The 25,626-nt window shown below is 41.7% G+C and overlaps 1 protein-coding gene across 1 annotated transcript in view; it reads right to left on the bottom strand.

Moving 5' to 3' along the window:
- LOC147722438 (aromatic-L-amino-acid decarboxylase-like) overlaps positions 1–25,626 on the bottom strand; it is a 1,636,613-nt gene that overhangs the window by 1,122,816 nt on the left and 488,171 nt on the right. The window contains exon 11 of the mRNA XM_086964961.1: positions 17,453–17,551. Coding sequence (XP_086821087.1) covers positions 17,453–17,551 — 99 coding nt within the window. The remainder of the gene's footprint in view (positions 1–17,452; positions 17,552–25,626) is intronic.

The following is a 25,626-nucleotide window of genomic DNA, read 5'->3' as shown; positions in this document are numbered from 1 at the left end:
CGATCTGGGCCTAAACACCAATTTTAAAAAATCTTTTATCATGAACTGTGGACCTAAAAAATATATTATTACTTCAATTAAGTCAGGTGACAATATATTAAAATGCACTAGCACTTTCCCTTATTTAGGGTTACTATTTTCTAATACAGGCTCATGGCAGCCACACGCTGCCTATGCGAGGAATAAAATTGGCAAGTCAATAAATTCAATTTTATCCCTCCGACAACCCAAATTGGCCGACGTTATTACCCCCCTGCTCAATATTTATCGTACCCAATGTCATCCTACTGGGACATATGGAGCAGAAGTGTGGGGATACTGCAATATCACGTCTCTCCAATCGGAAGAAAATAGATTCTGTAGAAAGGTGCTGGGGGGAGTTCCCTGTGCTCCCACATTTATCTGTCACAGCGAACTGAGGTTGCCATATATTGTTGATTTTATCAGATCAAGGCCCGCGCTTTTTTGGATAAAAATATGGTCAAACCCAGCAGCATCCTTAACACGCAGCATAATATCTGATTGTTTATTATACGAAAGATCTCACCATATACCATGGTTAAATGCTGTTAAGAATAGCCTGTTGAGTGTGGGACATGGCTCCTTGTTCAGTTCCCCTAATACCATTGCCCCCACTCACAAAAACAGTGTAAAACGGGCATTACTTGATTTATACAAAGAGGAACGAATGAGATCCGAATTTGTAAAACCCGTTGTTATTAAATATTTGCCACTTACAGAATCAGGCAATGACAGCTTAAACAGGCCTTGCAGATATTTGACAACCCCAAAAGGAAGATGGAACCGGAGCCTTTTGTTTAGGTTCCGGGACGGTAGCATTGTCAACTTGCTAAGCTTCCCCCTTGGCTATAACAAAAGCTTAGAAGAGCTGGATTGTCCCTGCTCCGTAGGTGGGAAACAAAGTCTGCTGCATTATTTCTTTTTCTGTGGCCATTACAAATTATATACTCGTCACTATTTAATGCCGATTCTCCGCAAACACAACTTAAGGGATTTTAATCTGGCATTGAGGTTCCTACAAATGTTGTCAACAGACGAGATCATTTACACTGTAAGCTGTTTTATAAAAGTCTGTGTAAGATCAAGGGCAAGTATGGACAAGCATAATGGATAATGGTATTGTACTTGAACGCACATTGCACTTTATCACTTTGATACAATTTGCATTAAGAAACATTTATATGCGTGTTTGGATCTGTATGATTATTTTCAGGTGAACGCACACTGCACTTTACCATTCTAATACAATTTGCACAAAGAAACAACTATATGTGTGTTTGGATCTGTATGATTATTTTAGGAGTAGATAAATTGAAATTCATGGTAAAAATTATACTAATGTACCAATGTTTTTCCTCACATGTACTTTACGATATTTATGCTGCTCAAAACCCAATTGGAAATTTTGTTTTTAACTTTTATATAGGTTTTTATGTGTTTTTAATGTGTTTCATTCTGTATGTACTTTTATGAATGTATCAAAATTCCGAATAAAGATCATTTGAAATTGAATTGAGTATTAGTGTGTAACAGGATGTATAGGTGTATGAGTACATATGAGGAGTAAGTACATGCATGAGTGACTATATAGAACTGTTGGTGAATGAGTGGATGTGTATGTAGATGTTGGAATTACCTAATACGTTGTTGTAATTGGTATTGGTTTCTCCTATTTTAAGAAAATGTTAGTTTCTATTTTTGAATGTGTGTGTCAAAGTTTATTTTATGCTGATAGGAGGTCTGCCACTTTGTCACAAGGATGTTGTCATCAGTGATGTCATTTGAGATGTCATCAGTGATGTCACTGACCATGTCATGTGTGATGTAATATGTGATGTCATCAGCAGTGCATTGCACGCGCAAGTTATAGTGAGTCCAACTAACTATAACGTGGGAATTTCAATAGTTTTATGCGAATAAAATTTCCACCTAACTATAACTGGTGTGAAACCTATGGTTTTTTCAGTGAATGAATATATATATATATATATATATATATATATATATATATATATATACATATATACATATATCTATCTCAGAGAAAAGCTCACAAATAGATAGTGAGTCTGACTCGGAACAAAAAAGAAAAGAGTGGTCGGGGTTTCAAAAATTTACCTTGGGACAAGAACTGGAGGTAATGCAAATGGACCGAAAATGTACTCTCCGATCAGGTACCCAGGGAACGTCCACAAACAAATCTGCAATAGGAAACGCGCAGAAAGGCGCAAATGCGGCCGCAGGCTGCAACGCAGGACGGAGGCAGAGAAGGCAACGAGCCAAGAGGCAGTGCAATCAGGCACAGCAGTAACTGATGTACAAACAGTTGTCAATCTGTCAGACATCGTAATTACTCCTGGAGAAACATCTATTCTATCTTTAGGTTTGTCCTACAGTGCCCGCTGCGACTTTGACTATGCAAGCACAAAAATAGACCTTTTTAAGTACGTTCACAAATTGAAGCTGAAAAAATACTATGCCACGTCTAAACCCAATGAAAATGAGACACCGTCAGTCACGGCATCTAATTGTCCTACTATCAGGGGGATGGCCCTCACGCAGGAACTTATGGAACTGCAACAAGAGGAAGTGGTGCCTACGCAACCAGTTCCCGGCTGGGGACTGGCACCATCATTACAACCAACCCCATTCAAGCCCAAATCGAAATTCTGCCCACTGCTGTTGAAAGACAATTTGGATAGTTTCCACAATAGGGTGTCTGTTGATTTAAAAAATGTGCATATCAAGATGCATAATGCAACTAGGAGAAGAAACTACAAAGACATGCAGTACTACAAACTGATTAAAAAACTTAAGGCAAGTAAAAATGTGATCATACGCCAATCGGACAAGGGTGGCAATGTTGTCCTTTGGGCAAGCAAACAGTATATGGAAACAGCGTTGAGCCAACTGACAGACCGGGATTGTTACAAGAGAATTGGTGTTAAGGAAGTACAGCAGGCACATATGGACATCTACTCCAAACTGATTGCTTGGAGAAGCATGGGCCTGCTTACCATAGAGGAATATAAATATGTAAAAGTTGATTGCCCAACCACTCCTGTTATATATTTTATTCCGAAAATCCACAAGGACCACCAACGTCCACCCGGGCGCCCCATTATATCTGCACGAAATAGCATATTGGAAAATGTGAGTAGGTGTATAGACTTCTTCCTGCAGGAACAAGTCAAAACATTGCCATCTTTTGTCCTGGATACGGGTGATCTGCTTAAAAAAATGGCCAACTTCAAATGGCAACAGGGGTATCTGTTAGTGGCTATCGACGTGTCGTCCCTATATACCAGCATTGTAAACAGGGATGGTATTAGGGCAGTTGAACATTTCCTCAAGAGAAGACCCCCCTGTTACCAGGAACATTCCAAAATGTTATTGGCTATGATTGCACTCTGTCTTCAAAATAATGTGTTCCTTTTCTCAAATCAGCTGTTCTTGCAAATCAGGGGAGTAGCTATGGGCGCCAGCTTCTCTCCCAGTTACGCATGTCTCCACATGGGTTACTGGGAGGAGCAGGTCCTCATGGTGGATTACAACTTGACCATGACCACCAAGGTAAAAACTTGGTGGAGATATATAGATGACCTCTTTTTAATCTGGGAGGGCTCTATTGAGGAGGCAACATCATTTATAGAGGAACTCAATACTAATACACTAAACTTAAAGTTTACAAGCAATATGAGTGAGGAAGCTGTTGTGTTCCTAGATGTTGAATTCTTTGTCAACAAAGGTCAGTTAGAAAGCAGGCTTTACCGTAAACCCACGGCAGGCAACTCCTTACTGCATGCCAGTAGTCATCACCCTGCGCACCTGATAAGGAGCATCCCCTATGGGGAAATGCTCCGCATCAGGAGAATCTGTAGCAATAGCACTGAGTAGCACTGACTGTGAGATAGCACAAAATGCATGCAAGGCCAGATTCCTGGATAGGGGCTATACCAACTCCTGCATTGATAGCGCAATGAAAAGAGCAAACAGTTGTGACAGGAAGACTCTGTTGGACTCAACAACTAGCACTGTCAGAGTCCACAAACAAACAACACACAATGTAGTTCGCTTAATTATTGGATACAGTAATCAACATCAGGCCATACATAAAATCATAAAAGAACATTGTCCTCTGATCAAAAGTGATCCGATAATAGGAGAATTGCTCAATAAATCCCCTAACATTACCTACAGAAAGGCCAGGTCCATGCAAGACAGCCGAGTTTCAAGTAGCCCTGAAGTAACCACAGGATCGTGGTTGTCCGGTAGTAGGGGTTTCTTGCGCTGTTCCACCTGTAAAGCCTGCAAAAACGGGGTCAGCAGATCAGAATACCTGTCTCCACTTTTTCCTACTCCTTTTAAGATTAAAGAGAAGTTGAACTGTAGATCGGAATACGCAGTTTATGTACTAGAATGTCCCTGTGGTCTGAGGTACGTGGGGAGTACCAGACCACAGGTGTACAAAAGGATCCTACAACACCTGAGAGCTATCATCAATGCGGATCCAGCGGATCTGGTTGCGAGGCATTTTGACAAGGTTCCCGCTAGAAATGCTTCACTCTTAATCTACTTTGTAATAGACACCGTACCCCCACAAAGGAGAGGTGGTGACAGGGAGGCCTTGCTAAGGAAATTGGAGACTAGGCATATCATCCTACTAGACACCAAAACACCTAACGGGCTCAACACCAATGATGATTGTTACACTTACTTATAAACAGTTAGTTTCAAGTAAAATTTTCTGATAATGTATTGTTCAGACAGCAACCAATAGTGTTGTGCTCATACTATATAGTAAAGAGTATAAAATATCCTTGAACTACCCCACTTATAATCCTCCACACAAATGTAATTACATGATATTTAACATCTGTTCGATGATTTTAAATTCATTGGTAGCACTTTAAATGTATTATATAATGGAGTTCTGTTTGCAATTTTGCACAATGATTATAGCGTATTTTGCACAGTGGTTTCTGTCCACTTGGGCGGTACCGCTCCTCTTGCCTTTGTTTACAAATGCAACTTTGCACATGGACTTAACCCATCTTTGCACTTTATGCCCACTTGGGCTGAGTCTTTGCCAGTTTTAAAATACTTATCACATAGTTTTTTAAATGTTCTGGCACTAATATGTGAGTTTAGATTTTTACTGTTGCACATACTTAAGCACACTGTGGAAATGTACACACATTTTAGTAGTTGGGGCAATGATTGTGAATATTTATTGTTTTAAAACAGATTACTAGAGTAGGTGTTTTTAACATTATTCGTAATTGCCTCCAACTACTTTCTTATTTGTATAATATTGTGCAAATTTGAGGGTAATCTTTATAGAACGTAATATTTGCATATAAACATTTTATGCTGATGCATGGTTTAGATTGCCTGAACTGGGTTAAGTCTGTATGTTGTGCAATACGCGACTAAAACTGTGAAAGTATTTCTTCTATTTCCATTATGTAAATTAACACTGTGCACTTTAAAATGGGTCATCAGCCCCCATGTCAGTGTCATGTGATCAAGGGTTGGTGAAGCCGAAACGCGTCATGGCGGACTGGTGTTGGGTCTCTAAATAAAGAAATTCTGCACTATCTATGGGTCTTGCTTCGTCTATCCAGCTGCTGGTCTTTTGGACGTTTTCATACCGAATATATATATATATATATATATATATATATATATATATATATATATATATATATATATATATATATATATATATATATATATATATATATATATATATATATATATATATATATATATATATATATATATATATATATATATATATAAATATAATGTTAATGGAACCACTACAAAGGACCACCCTTGTCTTAACCCCTTCCATGCTCAGGATGGCCGGGAGACGTCCTGAGACACAGTGGGCATGTGCTCACAACGGCTCCCGCACGTCCCGGCACCCACCCACGGGGGAAGCGCTGTCACTCTTCCTGTGGGACGCCCTTTAACATGCCCCCACAAGGGAAGACAGGGAAAGCCCTTCCCCTGCCCTCCCGCCCCCACCTCCACGCCATTGAGGATTCCGGATGCACAGGAAGCCATTTGCTTCTAGTTCATCGGTGTAAGAGGAGGTGAATTTGTCCTTGTGGAGGGGAGGGCCACATTTTAAAAGGCATCAGAGGAAAGGAAGGGTTTTCCTTTTCTCCGATGTCTTTTAAAAAATCATTCCTGCTGCACGATCGTGCCTGGGGCGCGATTGTGGCGCAGGAATGCCCTTTTTAATGCCTATTTCGTTAGAGGCTCCTTGGGCAAGGGTCGCTCCCCTTGGGTATCAAATGTATGTACTTTGATCTGCCCCCCTTGGGGGGGCAGATCGGAGAAAAAAAAAAAATTATATGTTTATTATATGTTTATTTGTGCCCACTAGACTAACATCATTTTTTTTTCAATGGCCATTTTGTTTCGGGGTGCGGCCCCTTGGGCAAGAGTCACTCCCCTTGGGGGTGAAATGTATTTAGTTGGTTCTTGGGGGGGGCAGATGCCTAGATCTTAAAAAGAAATAATTATTAAGGGCCCACTGGGCCACCAGAGTTATTTTTATGCCCCTTGTCGGTGAGCCGCCCCTTAGGCAAGGGTTGACCCCCTGAGGGGGGGGGGGACAATGTGTGTAGGGGGCAGATGTGGTAATTAAAAAAAAAGTATGTGTATGCCCACTGGGCCACCAGGGATTTCTTTTTTTAAATGTAATTTGTGTGTCAGGGAGCGGCCCCTTAGGCAAGGGTCGCTCCCTTCCTTTGGGGGAGAAATATATTTTTGGGGAGCCGCCCTTCAGCACGTGTCGCTCCCCTTTGGGAACCATTTATTTAGGCTGTTTCTGATCCCCTGGATGGGCAGATCGACCCAAATACACAATTAATTTTATTGTATGTCCACTAGGCCACCAGGGTTTGTTTTAGTGTTGTTGGGAGCGGCCCCTTGGACAAGGGTCACTCCCCTTTATGGGGTGAATATTGTGGCTGTTTATGTCCCCTTTGGGGGCAGCTTGGCCATATGTTTTCAGGCCTCTGTCTCCTGGGGGGCAGATGCCACTAGTCACCAGAGCTTTATAAATGTTGATGTTGGGGAGTGACTCCTTGGGCAAGGGTCTCTCCCCCTTTATGATGGTGAATGTTTTGGCTTTTTCTGTTCCACAATGTCATGCATTAATGAAGTTTTTGTAAGTGGTGTCATAAAAGCTGCATATTTTGTTAGTGTTTTGTGCATGAAATTGTTTGCGATCGGTTTTGGGTTGTCTTCAGTGTACTTTTTTTCTGTTTTGGTGGGATACTTTTGGTCCTTACTGTGTCTGTCCAGAGTAAGTGGTGGTGAGTCTAGCAGCTTCTGGCAAGTGAGTGGTATAGTGTTGGAGTATATAGGTCTTGTTTATTTCTGTTTTTTTACAAAGGGTTTGTTGTTGTTGACTTGTTTGACATGTGTAAGCATTATGGCTAGCCGTAGAATTACTGCTCAGCAGGTGGTTGGTATGCTTCTTGACTCTTCCTCTGAGCAGGATTATGAGACTGACAGTGCTTCTGAGTGAGAGAGAGGAGGGAGGGGAAGATTCAGGCAGTGAGTTTTCTCTCTAGAATCATTGGATACTCTTAGTGCGGAAGAAGCTACTCTCATTGTGGACGGAGTGCCTGTTTTAGAGGGGAACACTGCTGTGCCGATAGTGCAAGAGTCATCTGGATTGAAGCCTGGGGCTTTAAGGCTTCCCCTTGGAAGTGCTAGACTCTGGGTTGATCCAAACATGGTGCAGCCTGTGTTGCCTGCCTTTAGTGGTGATGCAGGGTGTAGAGTGGATTGTGATTTTTTTTGCCTATACAGTTTAATTAGTTGTTTATGGATGATGTATTTTTGGGTGAGATTGTTGAGCAGAATAATTTGTATGCTGAACAGTTTTTGTGGAACAACAGTGCCAGATTTAGGCCCTACTCTAGAACTAACCGGTTGACTTCCAACAAATCTGGAAGAGATGAAGAAGTTTTTCGGTTTATTTATGGGCTTGATAAGGAAGCCGTCCATGGCTTCATATTGGTCTACCAGTCCCTTGATGGCATCAGCCATATTTCCTGCAATTATGACTTGTGATCGGTATTTACTTTTGCTTCAGATGCCGCATTTTGTTCATAGTGGTTTGGCGTTGCCACGAGATCACCCTGACTGTGACTGTCTTTTTAGGATTCAGCATGTTCTTGATCACTCTGTAGATCGATTTTCAGAGATCTATACTCCAGGGAAAGAAATATCTATTGATGAGTTTTTGGTCCTGTTCAAGGTCTGTTTGATTTTGAGGCAGTACATTTCTAGCAAGAGGGCACGTTATGGAATTAAGCTGTATATGTTGTCTGAGAGTAGGACAGGATATGTTTTTAATTTCAGTGTGTACACTGGTAAGGATTCCACTATTGACCCCCTGCTTGTCTGTCCACTTTTGGAGCCTCAGAGAAAATTGTGTGGGATCTTGCTGGAGTACTGTTTAACAGAGGCCACCATTTGTACCTTGATAACTTTTACACTGCTGTGCCATTGTGTAAGGAATTGTTCAACGTGAACACTTTTGCTTGTGGCACATTCTGCTCTAACCATAAAGGTTATCCAAAAGACCTTCTTTGCAAAAAAACTTCAGAGGGGACCGTGCAGTTCCTTGCATAGTGATGAACTACTAGCTGTGAAATTTGTGGACTGGAGGGATGTGTACATGCTGACTACCATCCATGATGAGAGTAATTCACCTGTAGCTGTTTGGGGTTAAATTGCTGAAGTGCGCAAACCTGTGTGCATTTTAGACTACAATAAGCACATGGGTGCTGTTGATAGAGTAGATCAGAGTTTGGAACTTTACACTGCTATTCATAAGGCTTACATTTGTTATGAGAAGTTGGCCATCCATCTCTTCAATTTAGCAACTTTCAATGCTTTTGTTGTGTTCAAGGATGTTCTCCAGCTTCAAAGTTGACTTTTGTTCAGTTTCAGGAGTCTGTGATAGGCAGCCTTTTTGTTGTGGAACAGGCAAGTGTTCGTACAGTTGGAGTGGTGGAGGATGTGGCTAGATTGAAAGCTCAAATAACCAATCCCGGTAATAGATGTAGAATCTGCTTGCGAAGAGGTGTGCGGAAGGAGAGTCGTATGCATTGTGCCGATTGTCCTTCTAATCCTGGGCTGTGTGTGCCCTCATGTTTCAGATTGCATCACACTCAAAAGAGTTTTTGGGAGCAACTAAGAGTCTAATAGTGTACTGCCTGGTCTGTATGGTTTTATGTTGTTGTTCAGTTTATTGTTTGGCAATAGAATGATGTCTTTAGTTACTGCTGTTGTTTTTGTAGTTATAGTTTTGTATTTAGTTGCAATTTGTTTGTGTTTTCTTTCTTGCTTAAAAACAATGTATGACGGTGTGTGTGGACTGGTGATTGGCTGGTGGTGAGTGGACTGGAACTTGGCTGGCGGTGAGTGGACTGGCGCTTGACTGGCGGTGTGCGTGTATTGGCGCTTAGCTGGTGGTGTGCGTGGAATTGTGCTTGGCTGGCGGTGTGCGTGGATTGGCGCTTGGCTGGAGGTGAGCGGACTGGCGCTTGGGTGGCGGTGTGCATGGACTGGTGCTTGGCTGGCGGTGGGTGGACTGGCGCTTGGCTGGCGGTGTGCATGGATAGGCGCTTGGCTGGCGGTGTGCGTGGATTGGCGCTTGGCTGGCAGTGTGCATGGACTGGTGCTTGGCTGGTGGTCAGTGGACTGGCGCTTGTCTGGCAGTGTGCGTGGATTGCCATTTGGCTTGTGGTATGTGTGGATTGGTGCTTGGCTGGCGATGTGTGATTAGTGACTTGCTGCTGGTCACTACACACACTGCTACCTAAACGCCACTCCACGCAATCCGTGAGCTGGTGTGGTTGGTGTGTCAGGAATGTGGGCGTGTGAAAGTGATGGGCCCTTGAATGGCGCTGTCTGCCAGTGTGACTGTTGTAATGTGCTGGGCCCGAGGCTACCGGTGTGAATGGTTTTGTATGTGTCACACATATGAAAGGTGTATGAATGAACTGTAAAGCGGTTGGTGCCTTGTCGTAGCTTTACAGCTCACGAGCTGTGAGTCAAAGTTTCAGTTTCTCATCCTTTCAATTATTAACAGTGCATTTCATTTTTGGGAAATCTGTTTCATACAACTGTATATACTGAACCATCACCCACCAAATCCAACCAGTATGTCTGTGTGCTTGAAGAATAGGTGGTTGTGCAGAAATATTTGTCTTTTCCGTCTTTCTCAAACAGGGTGTACCTTGTCCTTTTTTTTAATGTTATAATGTGTTGGTTTCGTGCCTGGTGGTGTGAATGGTCTTGTGTGTATCACGTATGAAAGGTGTATGAATGGCCTGCAAAGTGGTTGGTGCCTTGCCGTGGCTTTACATCTGAAAAATTCACTTTTTTTGCACATTTTTGTGCGGGAAAGTTGTGGCATCACCGGGCTGACACAAATTTTCTACCACCCAGCGTTCCCCCGGGTCTCCCAATAAAAATGGTGTTTCACTCGTGTGGGAGGCCCAAGAACCCGCGACAAGCAAGGGCCCAAAACATTTTGTGATATGCAATTTTGATGTTGCCTCACTACATTTACGTTTACCACTCGGTGGTAGGAAATTTATGTCGGACCAGTGATGCAACAACTTTCCCACACAACAATATGTGGGAAAAGGGATTTTTTCAGCTACATTTTTAGGTTTGCAGGGGATTCTGGTTGAGAAAATTTTGAGAGAGCCACGCAAGCCACACCTCACTGGAATTCTCCGGGTGTGTGGGTTTGGTATATTTCCCTAGCTGGCCACCGAGCACGGGCCAAAAACCCAGGTGACCCCCTTTGCAAAACCAGGTTGTTTTGTTAGAGGCAATTTTGACGTTGCCTCAATACCTTTTGGGCCCTTGCCTGTCGCGGGTACTTGGGCCTCCAACACGAGTGAGGAACCTTTTTTTTTAATCGGGAGACCTGGAGGACGCTGGGTGGTAGGAAATTTGTGTCAGCCCGGTGATGCCACAACTTTCACACACAAAAATGTACGAAAAAAAGTGATTTTTTCAGCTAAATTTAAGGTTTGCAGGGGATTCTGGGTAAGGAAACGTTAGGGGATTAACGCAAGTCACACCTCCCTGGAATACTACATGTGTCTAGTTATCAAAAATGTATAGGTTTGCTCAGTTTCCCTAGATGCCGGCAGAGCTAGGGTTACAAAACTACAGCTAGGCACTTTGCCAAAAAAGAGTCATTTTTCACTGTGAAATTGTGGTGTGTCAGCATTGCGTTTTGCGCCGTTTCTTGTCACGGGCACTAGTTTTACCCGCACAAGTGAGGTACAATTTTTCTTGGAAGACTTTGGGAATCACGGGGTGGGTAGACATTTGTGGATCCACGCATATTCCAAAACTTTCCCCCACAGAAATGTGAGGGAAATATGTTTTGGGGGAAAATTCTTTAGGTTTGCAAGGGATTCTGGGTAACAGAAACTGGTGAGAGGCAGTCAAGTCACCACATCCTGGATTTGCCTGGGTGTCTAGTTTTTAAAAATGTATAGGTTTGCTAGGTTTCAATAGGTGCAGGCAGAGCTAGGGTTCAAAAACGACAGCTAGGCACTTTGCCATAAAAGGGTAATTTTTCACTGTGAAATTGTCGTGTGTCCATGTTGTGTTTTATGCCGTTTCCTGTCGCGGGCACTAGGCCTACCCACACAAGTGAGGTACCATTTTTCTTGGAAGACATTGGGGACATGGGGTGGGTAAACATTTGTGGATTCGTGCAGATTCCAGAACTTTCCACCACAGAAATGTGAGGAAAATGTGTTTTAGTGGACAATTTTTTAGGTTTGCAAGGGATGCTGGGTAACAGAACCTGGTGGGAGGCAGTCAAGTCACTCCATCGTGGATTCCCCTGGGTGTCTAGTTTTCAAAAATGTATAGGTTTTCTTAGTTTCCCCAGATGCCGGCAGAGCTAGGGTTCAAAAACTACAGCTAGGCAGTTTGCCAAAAAAGGGTAATATTTCATTGTGAAAATGTGGTGTGTTCACGTTGCGTTTTGAGCCGTTTCCTGTTGTGGGCACTATGCCTACCCACACAAGTGAGGTTCCATTTTTTTTATCAGATTTGAACAGCAACTGTTATTACCTATTGACTTTCAATGCATTTCTGCCTTCCAAATGAAGGACAACATGTAAAAAAGAAGTCATTTTGAAAAATGACATATAATTCTCATGCTAGTGTGAATATTCCCAATTTTGGAAATGTGCAAATATCTACTGTTTCTAAACTCTATATTTTGTTCACATTTCAGAAATACATAGGTGCCTTTCATACCAATTTTTTCATGTATACATTTTGCCAGAATAATTGCTATATACCCGGTACATAATAAAAAACCATTGGAAGTCGCTGCTCAGTTTTTGGCTCTGGGTTCGTCGGGTTATTGGTGAACCTACAAGTCCAATATATCCCCACAAGCAGTAAGGTCCTGCGGATGTAACGGTATATTGCTCGCAAAGAGTTGTCATAATTAGCAGAAGTTACAGGTGAAAACGTTAACACAAAAGGCTATTTTCTTCAACTAATTTAAACATTTTCTATTTTTAACAGTTAGTTTCTATAAAGAAACCTTGAAGGATCTTCACAAAATGACCCCTTGCTGAATTCGTGATTTTCTCTACCTTATTAAAATGTATAGCTTCCCAGGATCCATTATTGATTTCATACCCATTCCTACCATTAACTGGAAGGAGGTGGAAAGTGCAAAAAATAGCAAAAATAGGCTATGTCCTAGAAAAATACCAAAACTGTGTGAAATATTTTGGTTTTCTGACAAAAGTATGTCATTCCCAAAAAGCTAGGAAAATTGTGATATCAGCCCCACAGCCCCTTTTTCATACCATTTTCAGAGAAAAACCCAGAAGCTTTCATTTGCAGCACTTTTTTCCCAACAAACATTTTTTTGCTGTATTTTGGCTAATTTCTGAATCCTCAATCCCTGGGTACCTTTAGAATCCCCATGGCGTGGAGACCTTATGGCGTCAAAATATTACAGGGGTCTAAGCGCAAACTACCCCAAATAGCCAAATAAAAGCTTAGCACAGGGGGGTGCGGGGGGAGGCCTAGCAGTGAAGGTGTTAAAATATGGAACGAAAGCATCTTTGAAATCCATGGTTGCATATTTCTTGATTGAGAATTATTTCTATGGTTTTGTTTTAAACAGTATTTTGGGCTTCCTTTGGGTTTTGGGTGGAAGAACTATACATTGGTTACGATAGAAAGGGAGTCAAAGATGGTTAATATGCAAAAATGCAAATAGGGACTTTTTTCTATGGGGAGACTTTCTCTTAGGGAACCATATTTAATCCACTCAAAATCAAAGAATCTGAGTGTCTAACTCTCAAGGAAGGGCATAGAGTGTCCTAAATACAGATTTGTTAAACATAGTTGTCAATTTTGCACTAGTATTGACTGACGTACAGCCTGTCAGATATGCAATCATTCAACTATACAGCTACTAAACCAGAGCAAATGTAAACGACATTGGGATCTATGCATACAAAATGCTCAACTTAAGGTGCGTGTTACTTTCTATGTCATTTAAAGTTGCGGGCCTTTAGTCAACTGTTTTTTTTCTTCAGTTCTCTCTGCCTACGATTTCCCATTGACCTTCTCAAAATTAAAATCTCCCAAGTTAGATAGTGTTTGATTGTGCATTTTAGGTCGTATTTCTTTTAAATTTCTCAAACTGTGTTAGTTCAATTAATTGCCCAGTAGCTGTGTGCTCATTAGCCTCATTTCAACAAGCATAGGCAATGCCAATAGGTCTGGCTCTGAAAGAATGTTCTATGGTTATGTGAAGCATTACATCGAAATGGATTTGTATTTGTGTGGAAGCAAAGAACTGTTGATTAATTTTAGTGTAGCTTAAAATGTCATCTGACAATTGCACAGTTGCACTGTCAGATGACAGTAAGACCACTGCTCTCCCTCCGTTGCATCTCCACCATTAAGTGAGGCCATGCTTTCTCGAATGTTGGTGTTTGAGGCCCTCCTCCACCTGCAGGTTTTACCTGAGCCTCATCCCTGGTGGTCCAGTGGACCTCAGTCTCCTTTCTCTCGCTCCACTTTTTCTCTCAGTTGTCCCTCATTTGAATCTCCCCCTTTCACTCTCCTTCTGTGCCTTTCCTCCGTTTTCACTAATTTTTCCCCCACAAGAACACAACCAAGCCATAGAACCTGCAATGCATCCTCCTTAACATCAGATCCATCCACAAGCTCGAAACCAAAATCTGGGAACTTGTCGACAGCACAACCCCGGACATAGTGTTCTTGACCGAATCCTTGACCAACACCACCACAGGACCGGTCATCGTCATCGCCATCCCCCAAGGATACAAAATCTCTATGAAGGACCACCCCATAAGCCCAGGAGGAGGAATCGCCATCATCCACAAATCCACCCTCCGCCTGAGCACACTGTCTGACGAGCCCACAACCCTGATGGCACACCTTCAGTTCAAGATACTGGCCAGCCCTACCACCACCCTCTGAGGAATCTTCATCTACTGACCACCTGGACCCTGCAGACCTTTCACCAAATCCATCATGATATCCTCTCTCTGCATGCCATTGCATTGCATCCACCTACTATACCCTGCTGGGATACCTCAACTTCTACCTCGCTCGACAACCAACTGGACCCCAACACCACATCCCTCCTGGACAACCTCCAGAACATTGGACTACGCCAGATCGTGACCAATTTCACGCACTCAGAAGGACACACCCTTGACCCCCTCTTCACCACAGGAAACTCCATCACCTTCAGCCACACCACCGAACTCCCATGGACTGATTATCAATGCTTCCACTTCACCTTCAGAACACCCACTATCCACAGACACAGGCACCTGCTCCCATGAAGAAACTGGACCAGGATCAGCAATGACCAGCTCACCTCCTCACTCAGCAACTCCACCCCAACCATCGTGGAAAACGACGACCCCAACACCACAGCCAGTACCCTGCACAGATGGATCTCTGACAGTGCCAACACAATAGCCCCTCTCAAGAAAAACAACAACACCCACGCCAAGAAAGCCAGATGGTTTACCACCAAAAATGAGGAAAAAAGCAATTGAAGACAGAATCTCCACACATGCGCACAACAGCAAAGAATTCTTCAACATCATCACGGAGCTCGCCCAACCCATCAGCGAGTGTACTGACATACTTCCCTCACAAGACCTCTGCAAAAAACTCAGCACCTTTTTCCACCACAAAATCAAGAGAATCTACGACAACTTCAACGAAGACAACCAACACACTGAAAATTCATCAACTACCCACTCACAGCCTGAAGCCAGCGACTGACAACTGGACAGCCCTCACCACCGAAGACACACTGAAGACAATGAAGTCAATCCACTTTGGGGCCCCCACAGACCCCTGCCCCACCACATCTTCAACAGAGCCGCCTGCACCATCACACCCATGGTCTGCCACACCATCAACCACTCCCTGGGAACCGCCTTATTCCCCGATGACTAGAAACACGCCGAGGTTATTCCCCTCCTCAAGAAGCCCTTGGCAGACCCCACCGACCTCAAAAACTACAGACCCATCTCCCTGCTTCCATTCCCAGAGAAAGCCAACTCGCCACATTCATCAAAGAGCACAAGATCATCGACTCTTCCCAATCCGGCTTCAGAAAAAAACACAGAACACCACCCTCCTCGATGCAACAGACAATATCTGCAGCCAACTGGACAAAGGAGAAACAGTAGCCCTCATCCCCCTAAACCTCTCAGCGGTGTTCCACACAGTCTTTCACTGCACCCTAATATGCAGACTCTACAACGCAGAGATCCAGGACAAGGCCCTCGACTGGATCCGCTCCTTCCTCTCTGGCAGAACGCAGCGGGTCAGAGTTCCCCTTTCCCCTCGGACTCTGCTCCAACCACCTGGAGAGTCCTCCAGGGTCCTCCCTCAGCCCTACGCTCTTCAACGTCTACATGGCTCTGCTCGCCCCAATCGTCAGAACGTATGGACTCAACATTGGGTCATACGCAGACGACACCCAACTCATCCTCTCCCTATCCAACGAACCCAACACCGCCAGACACAGCTTTCAAGAAGGCAATGTAGCCGTGGCCAAATGGATGAAAAACAGCTGCCTACAACTAAACACCAACAAAACAGAAATTCTCATCATAGGCTCAAACCCCAATGCCTGAAACGACACCTGGTGGTCCCCCACCCTTCCGAAGCCCACCCACCCCCACGGACCACACACGCCACCTGGGAATCATCCTGGACTCCGAGCACAAAAGGGACTGCCAGATCAACTCTATCTTGATCTCCTGCTTCCACACCCTCTGCCTCCTACGTAAAACCTTTAAATGGATCCCCCTTGAACACAGGAAGACCATCACTCACACCCTGGTCACCAGCATACTCGACAACAGCAAAGTACTCTATGCCAGAATAAACAAAAACCTCACCCGCCAGCTAAAGAACATCCAAAACGCCGCCGCAACACTGGTCCTCAACCTGTCAAGGCACTGCCACATCTCCCAGCAACTGCACACACTCTACTGGCTCCCCATTGAGGCTAGAGTCACCTTCAAGGCTCACCCACGCACACAAGGCCCTCCATGACACAGACCAGAATACCTGAACAGCTGACTCAAATTCCGCGCACCCCAAGGACCCTACGATCAGCCCAGCACTCCTACGCTGTGTTCCCCGCACTAGAAAGACCAGATCGAGAGGCAGCTCCTCCTCCTTCCCCACAGCCAGGGCCTGGAATGCCCTTCTGTTCCAACTCAGACAGACAACATTGCGCCCCATCTTCACAAGAAACCTCAAACTAGTTCAAGCTCAGGCAGTTGGATAACTAAACAAAATATTCACACTTGGGGGCGGAGTTTACACCCCTCTCCTGGTAATTTTCCCCAAATTGTATGGCGACAAATGCGCTGCCAAGCCAGACCATAAAAAACCCTTGCTAAATGTAAACTTGTCTGGCACAATATAATCCCACATATTTTTATGATTTCTTCAAAAAAAACTAAACTGTTTTAGAAATAGTCATAGGATATAACATATGCAATTTTATATTCAAGAAAAGTGGGACTCGTTGTAGAATCTTCATTGCCATACATAGTTTACTTAAGACAGCCCTCTAATAGTGACACTTTATTTCACCAATAGGGCATGACATTGTGGCCTCTTTTGAGCCAATAAATATCTTTTACGTTGTTTGAGTGCTGGAGACAAATGAGGAACACTAACAAACCACATTCTTTCATTGCTCTGCTGAGAGAGCAAAACAAGATTTTTATTGTGACGGCACGTTTTATAACCATTCATTGGAGTTTAAAGATTATTAAAATAATTACCAATAATGAAATGTATTTACCTTACGTATGAACTCCTGTAGTCCTTTCACACCATACAGCCTGAACACAAACCACAATTTCAGGGAACGGAACCTGCTTCCCATGGGGATCTGCCAATGCTGCAAAATAACATTATTGAACTTTGAGTCAATACTAACGGCTGGTTTTAGAGAGATGATATTTTCAGATGCAAATGACAATTCTTAGTTTATCCATATGCCTGTGCTGCAAAATAATCTTACAGATCATTTGAACACACATTCCAATGGCTGCATTTGATGATGTTATATAATGTTATAGTTTCAGATATAAAAAATGTTATAGTTTTACATTGCACAGTGATGCAGATTGTTTCTATTGACACAATGACATGATCAATTTGGCACATATCTCAGAAAGGATGGTGCAGTTCTGGCAGGTGGTAGCCATTGTTACTGCTTGTTGTTACTGACCTCCCATGACAGACAGACCAACTGTTCCTAAGCCATCTGCTAAACTGGCAGTTAAAATCTGTTTACGGGGCATGCAGTTGGATGTCCATCCATCACAATAGACTTCACTTGCAATGGGTCATCCCCTACAGAAATTATAAACACCACCTGTCCACCAGTAGCCTGTTTTCCAATTAAAGTGTAGACTCCACACACATAACAGTAAAGCATTTTGCATTATTCTTTGAGATGTGCCCAAGGAGCACTGGCAGCCTTTTGAGATCCAGTTCCAAGTATCAAAGATTTTGCAATGAGTAGGTTTGACTTACCTAGTTATCCCTATCCTCTGGATTCCTCCATGGATTTTAACATTCACCATGTGCTCATTCCAGCTGTAAACGCACCGCAATCTGTACGTTTTAGTTCAGATTGAATTGAGAACATATGTTCTTCTTATAATGCTCAGCTGTATCAGCTGTTCAATCAATGTAAGTTTAAAATATGAATCAGTAATCACAAGAGAATTCCAGTTTTCACACACCTATGTCAGAGGTTGAAAAAGACCGACTGTATCATTTCTATTGGCTCTTTCTGCGTTTCACAGACCCTCATGCTGATTGTCAATTAGTCATAAGGAATATTTTGCCACTAAAATATGAAGTGCTACGCCAACAAATAATAACAGAGTCTAATGAGGTAGGATAATTGCAGACCTCATTCTGACAAATAAAGAAAAATACAAGCGAGCATTTATGCATTGGTGGAATGCCCACTGAATTGGTAGAGGCTCTCGCCTCCACCCACAAGTGGGGAAGAACCTGCTATAGTTAGAGCCCTCTCCCATGATGTTGGGGATGACTTTGACAAATGTGCTCCCTCAGTTGCAGTGTGAGCATTTTCTTTCAATCATGTATCACTGCTGCCCACCCTACTTGGCACTCAGTTGGGATTTCATTATTGTTTTGCATAATTAAGCCCCAAACACAGAGGTTTATTTCCTCAAAACACAATGCACAGAATGAGTTGTCCCTGAATGTGTGGCATACTATTTATGTGTCCTACCTGAGACCACCAGGCAAGGAAATATGATCCAAAAGGTGGAAATGTTTGCCTTGGACCTCCTTATCTAAGGTGAGGCTTTCAAAGCCTTGATCCAGTGGCTTTGTAGCAGATGGGCCACTACGTCTTAGGTTTATGATACCAGACTACGGTGGGGCTCTTGCTTCGCCACGACCGGATCAAGTCCCTTACAGTATTCCAGGCAGTAGGGTGGTTGTATGAGCAAAATACATTTTTAGAATTCCAATTGAGAAAATCGATTTACCCTAAAATGCTTAATAGAATGTTTATGATCAATGGCTTGACAATTTGCTTGCAACCAATTCAAGCAATATCTTTTATTTTGCACTTGCATTTGACACAGTTTGTTTAAAGGCTTAAACATTTGCCCTTTTACTTTTTGACCCTGTCCCATCTCTTCCACTGCACTGTTGTTCTCAAGTATGCTCTTGACCTACTTGGGAACATATTTTTCAAAACGTAGCTACTTAATTAACTTCCCTTTTTACTACTGCTCCTTTTTGCTCATTCAGTTTGTCTCCCATTTCTCCATTCTGCCTTTTTTCTATATTTACTCAAGGCAGTTCTGGGGGCAGTGGAGTAGACAGTCCAAAGTCATATTTCCTAATACGTCGTATTATCCCTTATTTTTTTCTCTTCAGTGTCTCCAAATCTATTGCCACAATTTTTGTGTTTCTTTTTTCAATATACAAATGGTGACATATTTTCCTGTACATGTCTTGCCATTTCTCCCTCCCACACTCTTCTGCCAACCTCTTTCCATACCTTGTTCATATCCCTGCTCCCTCCTTTTCCTTATCTAATTTCCTTTTACCATTGCCCAAATTCCACCTTTGTTTTTTGTGTTTTTTAAGGTTTATTGTTTGAAATTGAAAACTGATTACTACAGCTCACATTTATGATATAACAGGAGTAGTCCGACATTCCTTAAACAATTGTAGAGATTTTAAAAAGGTTAACATTTGAAAAAATAATTTCTTTTTTAAGCCGGAATGTTTGGATAAACAATTGTAATAGTGACCGGGGAAACTTTAACACAATGGGGTTACCAAAATAATATTTAATTCTTTTTAATTTTTTTTTAAAAAACGTGAAAATATTTCTACAAAATGTAATAGGTATTTTGTGACTAGCAAATGGCTTTAATCATTTCAACCTAAACTATCTGCTGGTACTATCCATCCTATGTCTAAGTTAGAGACTGGTCAGATTGTGATATTTGGCTGTGGAAGTGCCAGACTATATTTTCATCTTTTGTATCATTTATTGGTTTTGACACAACACAAAAAATATCTTATATTCAAAATATAAGAATTCAATGAAATGGGTATTGAGTTTTAAGCAAGTGTTGAACTGCCAGTTAAAGTTATTGTATTATACTTAGCACCAAAAGCTAGGCGGTGAGGACAAAAAAAGTGTGCACTATGGTCATTGTTCAGTACTTTTCTTCAGAGTTTCCAAAGAAGACGTTCAACTCTCCATAGCCCACAGCTCCTGGCCACAATCCTCAAAATGAAATAACAAAAATGGAAAGGAACATCTTATAGTAATGTTCATATCAACAATTTATTATTGTATTTCTTCAGCAAACAGTCAGCAGGTCAAGTTCCATAAAATATTCCAATTTTTATTCCAAAATTGTTGCAGAAGGCTGGGGGTCGCGAAACTAGTTAGCATGGAGGAGTCTTATTCATTATCGGAATTATACTGTTGGACTCAAAAAAAGTTTAAAATATTTTTCTAAATTATAATTGCTGGTCAAATAATAGAAATACTAATATTTTGAAAAAGAGTACTTTCAAACAGTACGTACGAGTGTTACAAAGTTGAACTTTCTAGTTTTATACGTTCTAACATATTGGTTGCACTTCAATAGGTGATTGTAGTTGAACACCAGGTTAACATTGTTATGATTGGCTTTGTTGGTTAAACTGCCTAACAATTTCTTTCAGATATATTTAAAATGTGTCAAATTATGTTACAGTTAATTTTATAAGTTTTACACCTGCTAGTTATCATGTTCTAAAACATTTCCTATACAGTCAAAACTTAGAATTTTTACTGTAATAGTATTATAGCTCCAATTTATTTTGAACATATTTGGCTATAGTTTAAAACATTTGTTAAGTTTTTCTAAAGAATTATGAATGTAATCAGCATGGTGCTACATGTTAACATGTTTTCAAATACTTTGTGGATTTTTTAACGAGCTGAACATAGATACACATTTATTTATGGAGTTTTAAAAAGTTATAATAGTTTGTTTAGAACATTTGCATGCATTAAAATCAGTCGATAAAAAGTTAAAAATATATGCAAAAGCAATGGGAATGTGGAATTGTTAACTCTCTCTCTAGGAGTCTGTCAACTTCAGGGGGCTGCCATTACACTCACATGACCATTTCATCTTTCTACCCCAAACTGGTGCTTGCAATTTAAGTGCTAGAACCGAAGATAGAATAGCAAATGTGTCCTGATGAAAGTAATATGATGGCCCAATGGATCCAATATTCGTCCTGTGTTAGATTACATAAACCACATTGGTTAGTCCAAATGATATTATGTGTGTTAACTTCCTGTTAGTGTAGTATTGCCAGTAATTACATAATGATTTTTACTTGCATGGTTTGCACTAAGGTGTTCTGTGTGAGGTCTTTTAAAGTCAAATTAGTTTTATAATAAAACAATATTGTGCAAATTAAACCAAGTAAGTTTGCAAAACATAGCCTTAATTTTATTTAAAAAGAAATTTGTTTTAGACAATAAAAACACCACATAAAGAGTGATAGAGTACCAATAAAACTGAAACCAAAATACATCACATGCTTCATTAAAGTTTTGAGTGGAGTACTGACCTTTATTGAAATCACAGTGAATTCCAAAAGCTTTCCTATAAATATTCAACAGTAATCGATTGTCCACCATTTTAAACATATGTTTGTATTATGACATCTACCAAATGTTTATTCAGTAATTCAGGGGGTGACATTTACAATTGCAATGTGCTTTTTGTCCGCCTCCAAAAATGGTATTGTTAATTGTCTCTTTGTTGTGGAATCATGAAGAGATGGTTGCCTTTCATTTAATCACATCTCCTACCTATGCCAACATGCTTGGAATATCCTAGCTGGAACGACAAAAGCCCTACACCATGCTTGGAATATCCTAGCTGGAACGACAAAACCCCTACACCAGTTGGGAGATGGGTTGCCTCTCTTACCTCTGTGTTCTGTAGAGATAATTGTTTCTTGAGCAGGAACTATTGTGCCCCAGTATCCCAAGAACTTTCCGAAGTGCAGTCTCATTCCATTATAATCCAGACTTTGCCAATTCCTATGGCTTATCATGAGTTTCTTGATGTCTCCCAGAAGCCTATTTCTGTGTTTCTCTCTCTTCTCGTAGGGCTTTAGAATGTGCCATTCAGACCATACCTGGGGCCTTAATTCCATATGGTAGGATATTTTTTTGTTCCCAACTTGAGAAGCTGGTTCTGCAGGAATATCTAGATGAAAACCTTCAGAATGGCAAGATTGTCTGGTCAACATCCCCTGGTGGAGAGCATCTCTTCTTTGTCCTAAAGACGTTTTAGTGCTAAGACCTTGTATTGATTACCACAGATAGAATAGGGTCACCATTAAGGAGCATTACCCACTTTCACTCATCAAAGACATCCCTGAGTCCGATCAGTGTGCAAAATATTTCACAAAGTTAGATTGAGCTTACTATCTGCTCTGGATAAAGAAGGGTGATAGGTGGACTTCCTTTGGGCACCATGAATATCAGGAATATTGGGCTTCCCAATGCTCCAGCAGTCTTCCAGAGATTAATGGGAAATTATCTGGTGTCCTGAACCAATTAATTGTGGTGTATCTAGTCAACATCACAATCTTTTCTGCTTCCTTTCTTGAACATCAAAACCATCTTTGTTGATTTTTCTTTGTCTCAGGGAAAACCCCTAATTGACCACCACTAAGCTGAGAAGTGTGAATTTGAAAGAACAGAAGTTGAGTATGTGGAAAATGGCCTGTCTGGTAGTGGATTTTCTATGGACCCTCTTCAGATCTCTGTAATCCTGGACTGGAGACCCAGAGTTTTTAGGGTTGGCTAACTTTAAGTGCTGTCCCAACGTCAGTAGCTATATATATGCCACTTTGGAAAAGGAGAACTTAACTAAAATATTTTCTTGAACCCCTAAAGTACAACAGGCCTTTGTCAATCTCAAGAAGGCTTTCACCCATTTTCAAATTCTCAAATACAAAGATCTGCCCAGACAATTCATATTCTATTCAATTAAATTTGATGCTTCAAATTTTGTGGTTGGAGGAGTGTTATTTCAGCTCCAATAAGTGGACAACACAGAGCATCCCAATTTGTTTTCTCTCCCATGTCCTGAATTCATGTAAGCATCTGTATTCAGTTCTGGAACACAATCTCTTGTCCCTGAGGCATGTTTGCATGGAGTGGCAACATCTTTTAATGTGAGCAGTCAAACGTTTTGGGGTTTGGGTAGAACATTCAAACCTCCAGTTTCTGCAGAGCCTGTAATGTTTCAGCATGATTTCTATGTTACTCACATCCCTGGTGCACAAAACATTCTTGCTGATACCTTGTCTGACAGGATATTGTGGTTGAGGATTCTGAGACACCTGTCCCTTTGCTTCCTGACAAAGTTGTCTGTCTGGCACAGACCTCTTTATAGAATGTGAGAGACTTTCAGGTTGAGATCGCTTTGGAAGACTTTGATCTTCGGCAGAGTCAAGTTCCTTTGGTCTGCCACCAGAATCAATATTTTTTGAAGCAGGTGGAATTGATGCCTAATAAAGTCCTTCAAAATGAGTTTCTGGGAATGTCAGGAAGTCCACAATAAGACTTTTGGTTTTCTCTAGACTTTGCCTGTCCCACCTCATTCACTGCACACGCTTTCCATTCACTTTATTGGTGACTTCTCCTTTTCAGCACAAAACCTTTTAATCATGGCCCCAATAGACCTCTTTTCCTAAATGGCTAATTTTCCCTGTTCTGGAGGTTTCCATCTGCCACCATGATATCAAGGAAATCTTCAGCTAATATATTCCCCTTTCATAGGGTGCCCTACATCATACTCTCTAACAAAAAGACTCTCAGTACATTTCTAGGTCCTGGTTGTAAATTTTCTCTACCCTGGGTAGTCATTAAGCCCTGTTCTCTGGTTACCATCCCCAATCCAATCGGCAAAATGATTGCAAGATTCCAAAACTGTTATGAAAGCTAAAACTGATAAATTAAGAAAACCAGCCCCAAACTTTAAGGTGGGAGAGAAGGTTTGGCTGTCTTTCCAGGTGCTTGCCCACTCCAACTTTTCAAGCCCGGTTTTGTCGCCAATTTTTTTGTCCCTTTAGAATAACCAAAAACAAATCAATCCTATTACTTTTAGGCTTTGTTTTCTATTAGAAAATTCACCCTGCCTTTCATGTTTCCCAGTTACAGCTTTTTTGTAACTGATCCTTTTTGTCTGCTTTCTTCTCCCCCAACTGTTATGGTGGATGGAGACCCAGAATATGAAATTAGCAAGATCTGGGATTCCTGAATTTCCATATTTCAGTTGCAGTATTTTGTTCACTGAAGAGGCATTGTTGCTAGTGAGTGTTAATGGGCTCTTGCCTCTCCTGTCCATAGCCCAGATTGGTCTGTTAACTTTTTCTGCCTGTCCTAACAAACCTGGGGCCTGTGAAGGAATATACAGTTGCAGTTGCAACTTTTCTGTGGCCCATACAATCTTGTATAGTTACATGGTTCCTGGGGCTCAGAAGGCACTGCATAAAGTTTGCACTGCCAAGCTGTTTTTCACTCACCTGGGACTGCCTTTCACATTCTCCTAGGCTAGAAGCTGTTGATTCGTGCTCATACCAAATGGCATGCCACCTGTCTGAGGGTTTGCAGGTGATTTTAAAGCACCTAGTCCACTTAAGGTTTCCATTATCTATTTTTCCCTCATGGCAGTTTCTTTCTTGTATATGTCTGATTTTCACAATCCTTTATGTTTCCTGCCATGTGATGTGTTTATGTTGTTTTCTTTTCCTCTTCCTTTTTATATAAAGTCTTCATTCTGGCTGGGGGTGCATTGCAGCGGATGTATGTCGTTACAACGCATGCTTTTTCCACGCATGCCTTTACAACACAGGTTTTACAACGCAAGTCGCTACAACAACTTGCGTTGTGGGGCGCTGGATAGTGAATAGTTTAATTTACTATTCCAACTCCAGTCCCCATGGATAGTAGGGAAGGTTTTGGATAGTAAATTATCCCCTATCCTACAGCGCCCTCCAGCGCAAGTTGTTGTAACGACTTGCGTTGTAAATCCTGCATTGTAAAGGTACTGCGTGGAAAAAGTTTTGTTGTAAAGGATGGTTCCCATTGCAGCAAAGCTGTGCTTCTTAGCTTGTTTCCTTGCTCCCTCCTCTTGATGATCCTGAATCTTTTTCCTGAATAAATCCACTCTTGGACTCCAGGTTCTTGTTTTTCTTCTGTCAATTGAAGCCTTCATCCAGTATGGAGTTTTATAACTTTGAATTGTATCTCAGGAGGAGATGGCAGCTTCCCAAAGGTACTTGCCTACCACATTTTACACTGTGTGGTAACATTGTGGCTTCTGGAAATAGTCACCCATACCTCAGATGGCAAAAAGCCCAGGCCGCGGATCATGG

Source organism: Lissotriton vulgaris, chromosome 4_1 (assembly GCF_964263255.1).
Source record: "Lissotriton vulgaris chromosome 4_1, aLisVul1.2, whole genome shotgun sequence".
Classification (NCBI taxonomy): domain Eukaryota; kingdom Metazoa; phylum Chordata; class Amphibia; order Caudata; family Salamandridae; genus Lissotriton; species Lissotriton vulgaris.
Note: the sequence above shows the minus strand (reverse complement) of the source record. Positions and strands in the feature narration are given on the sequence as shown.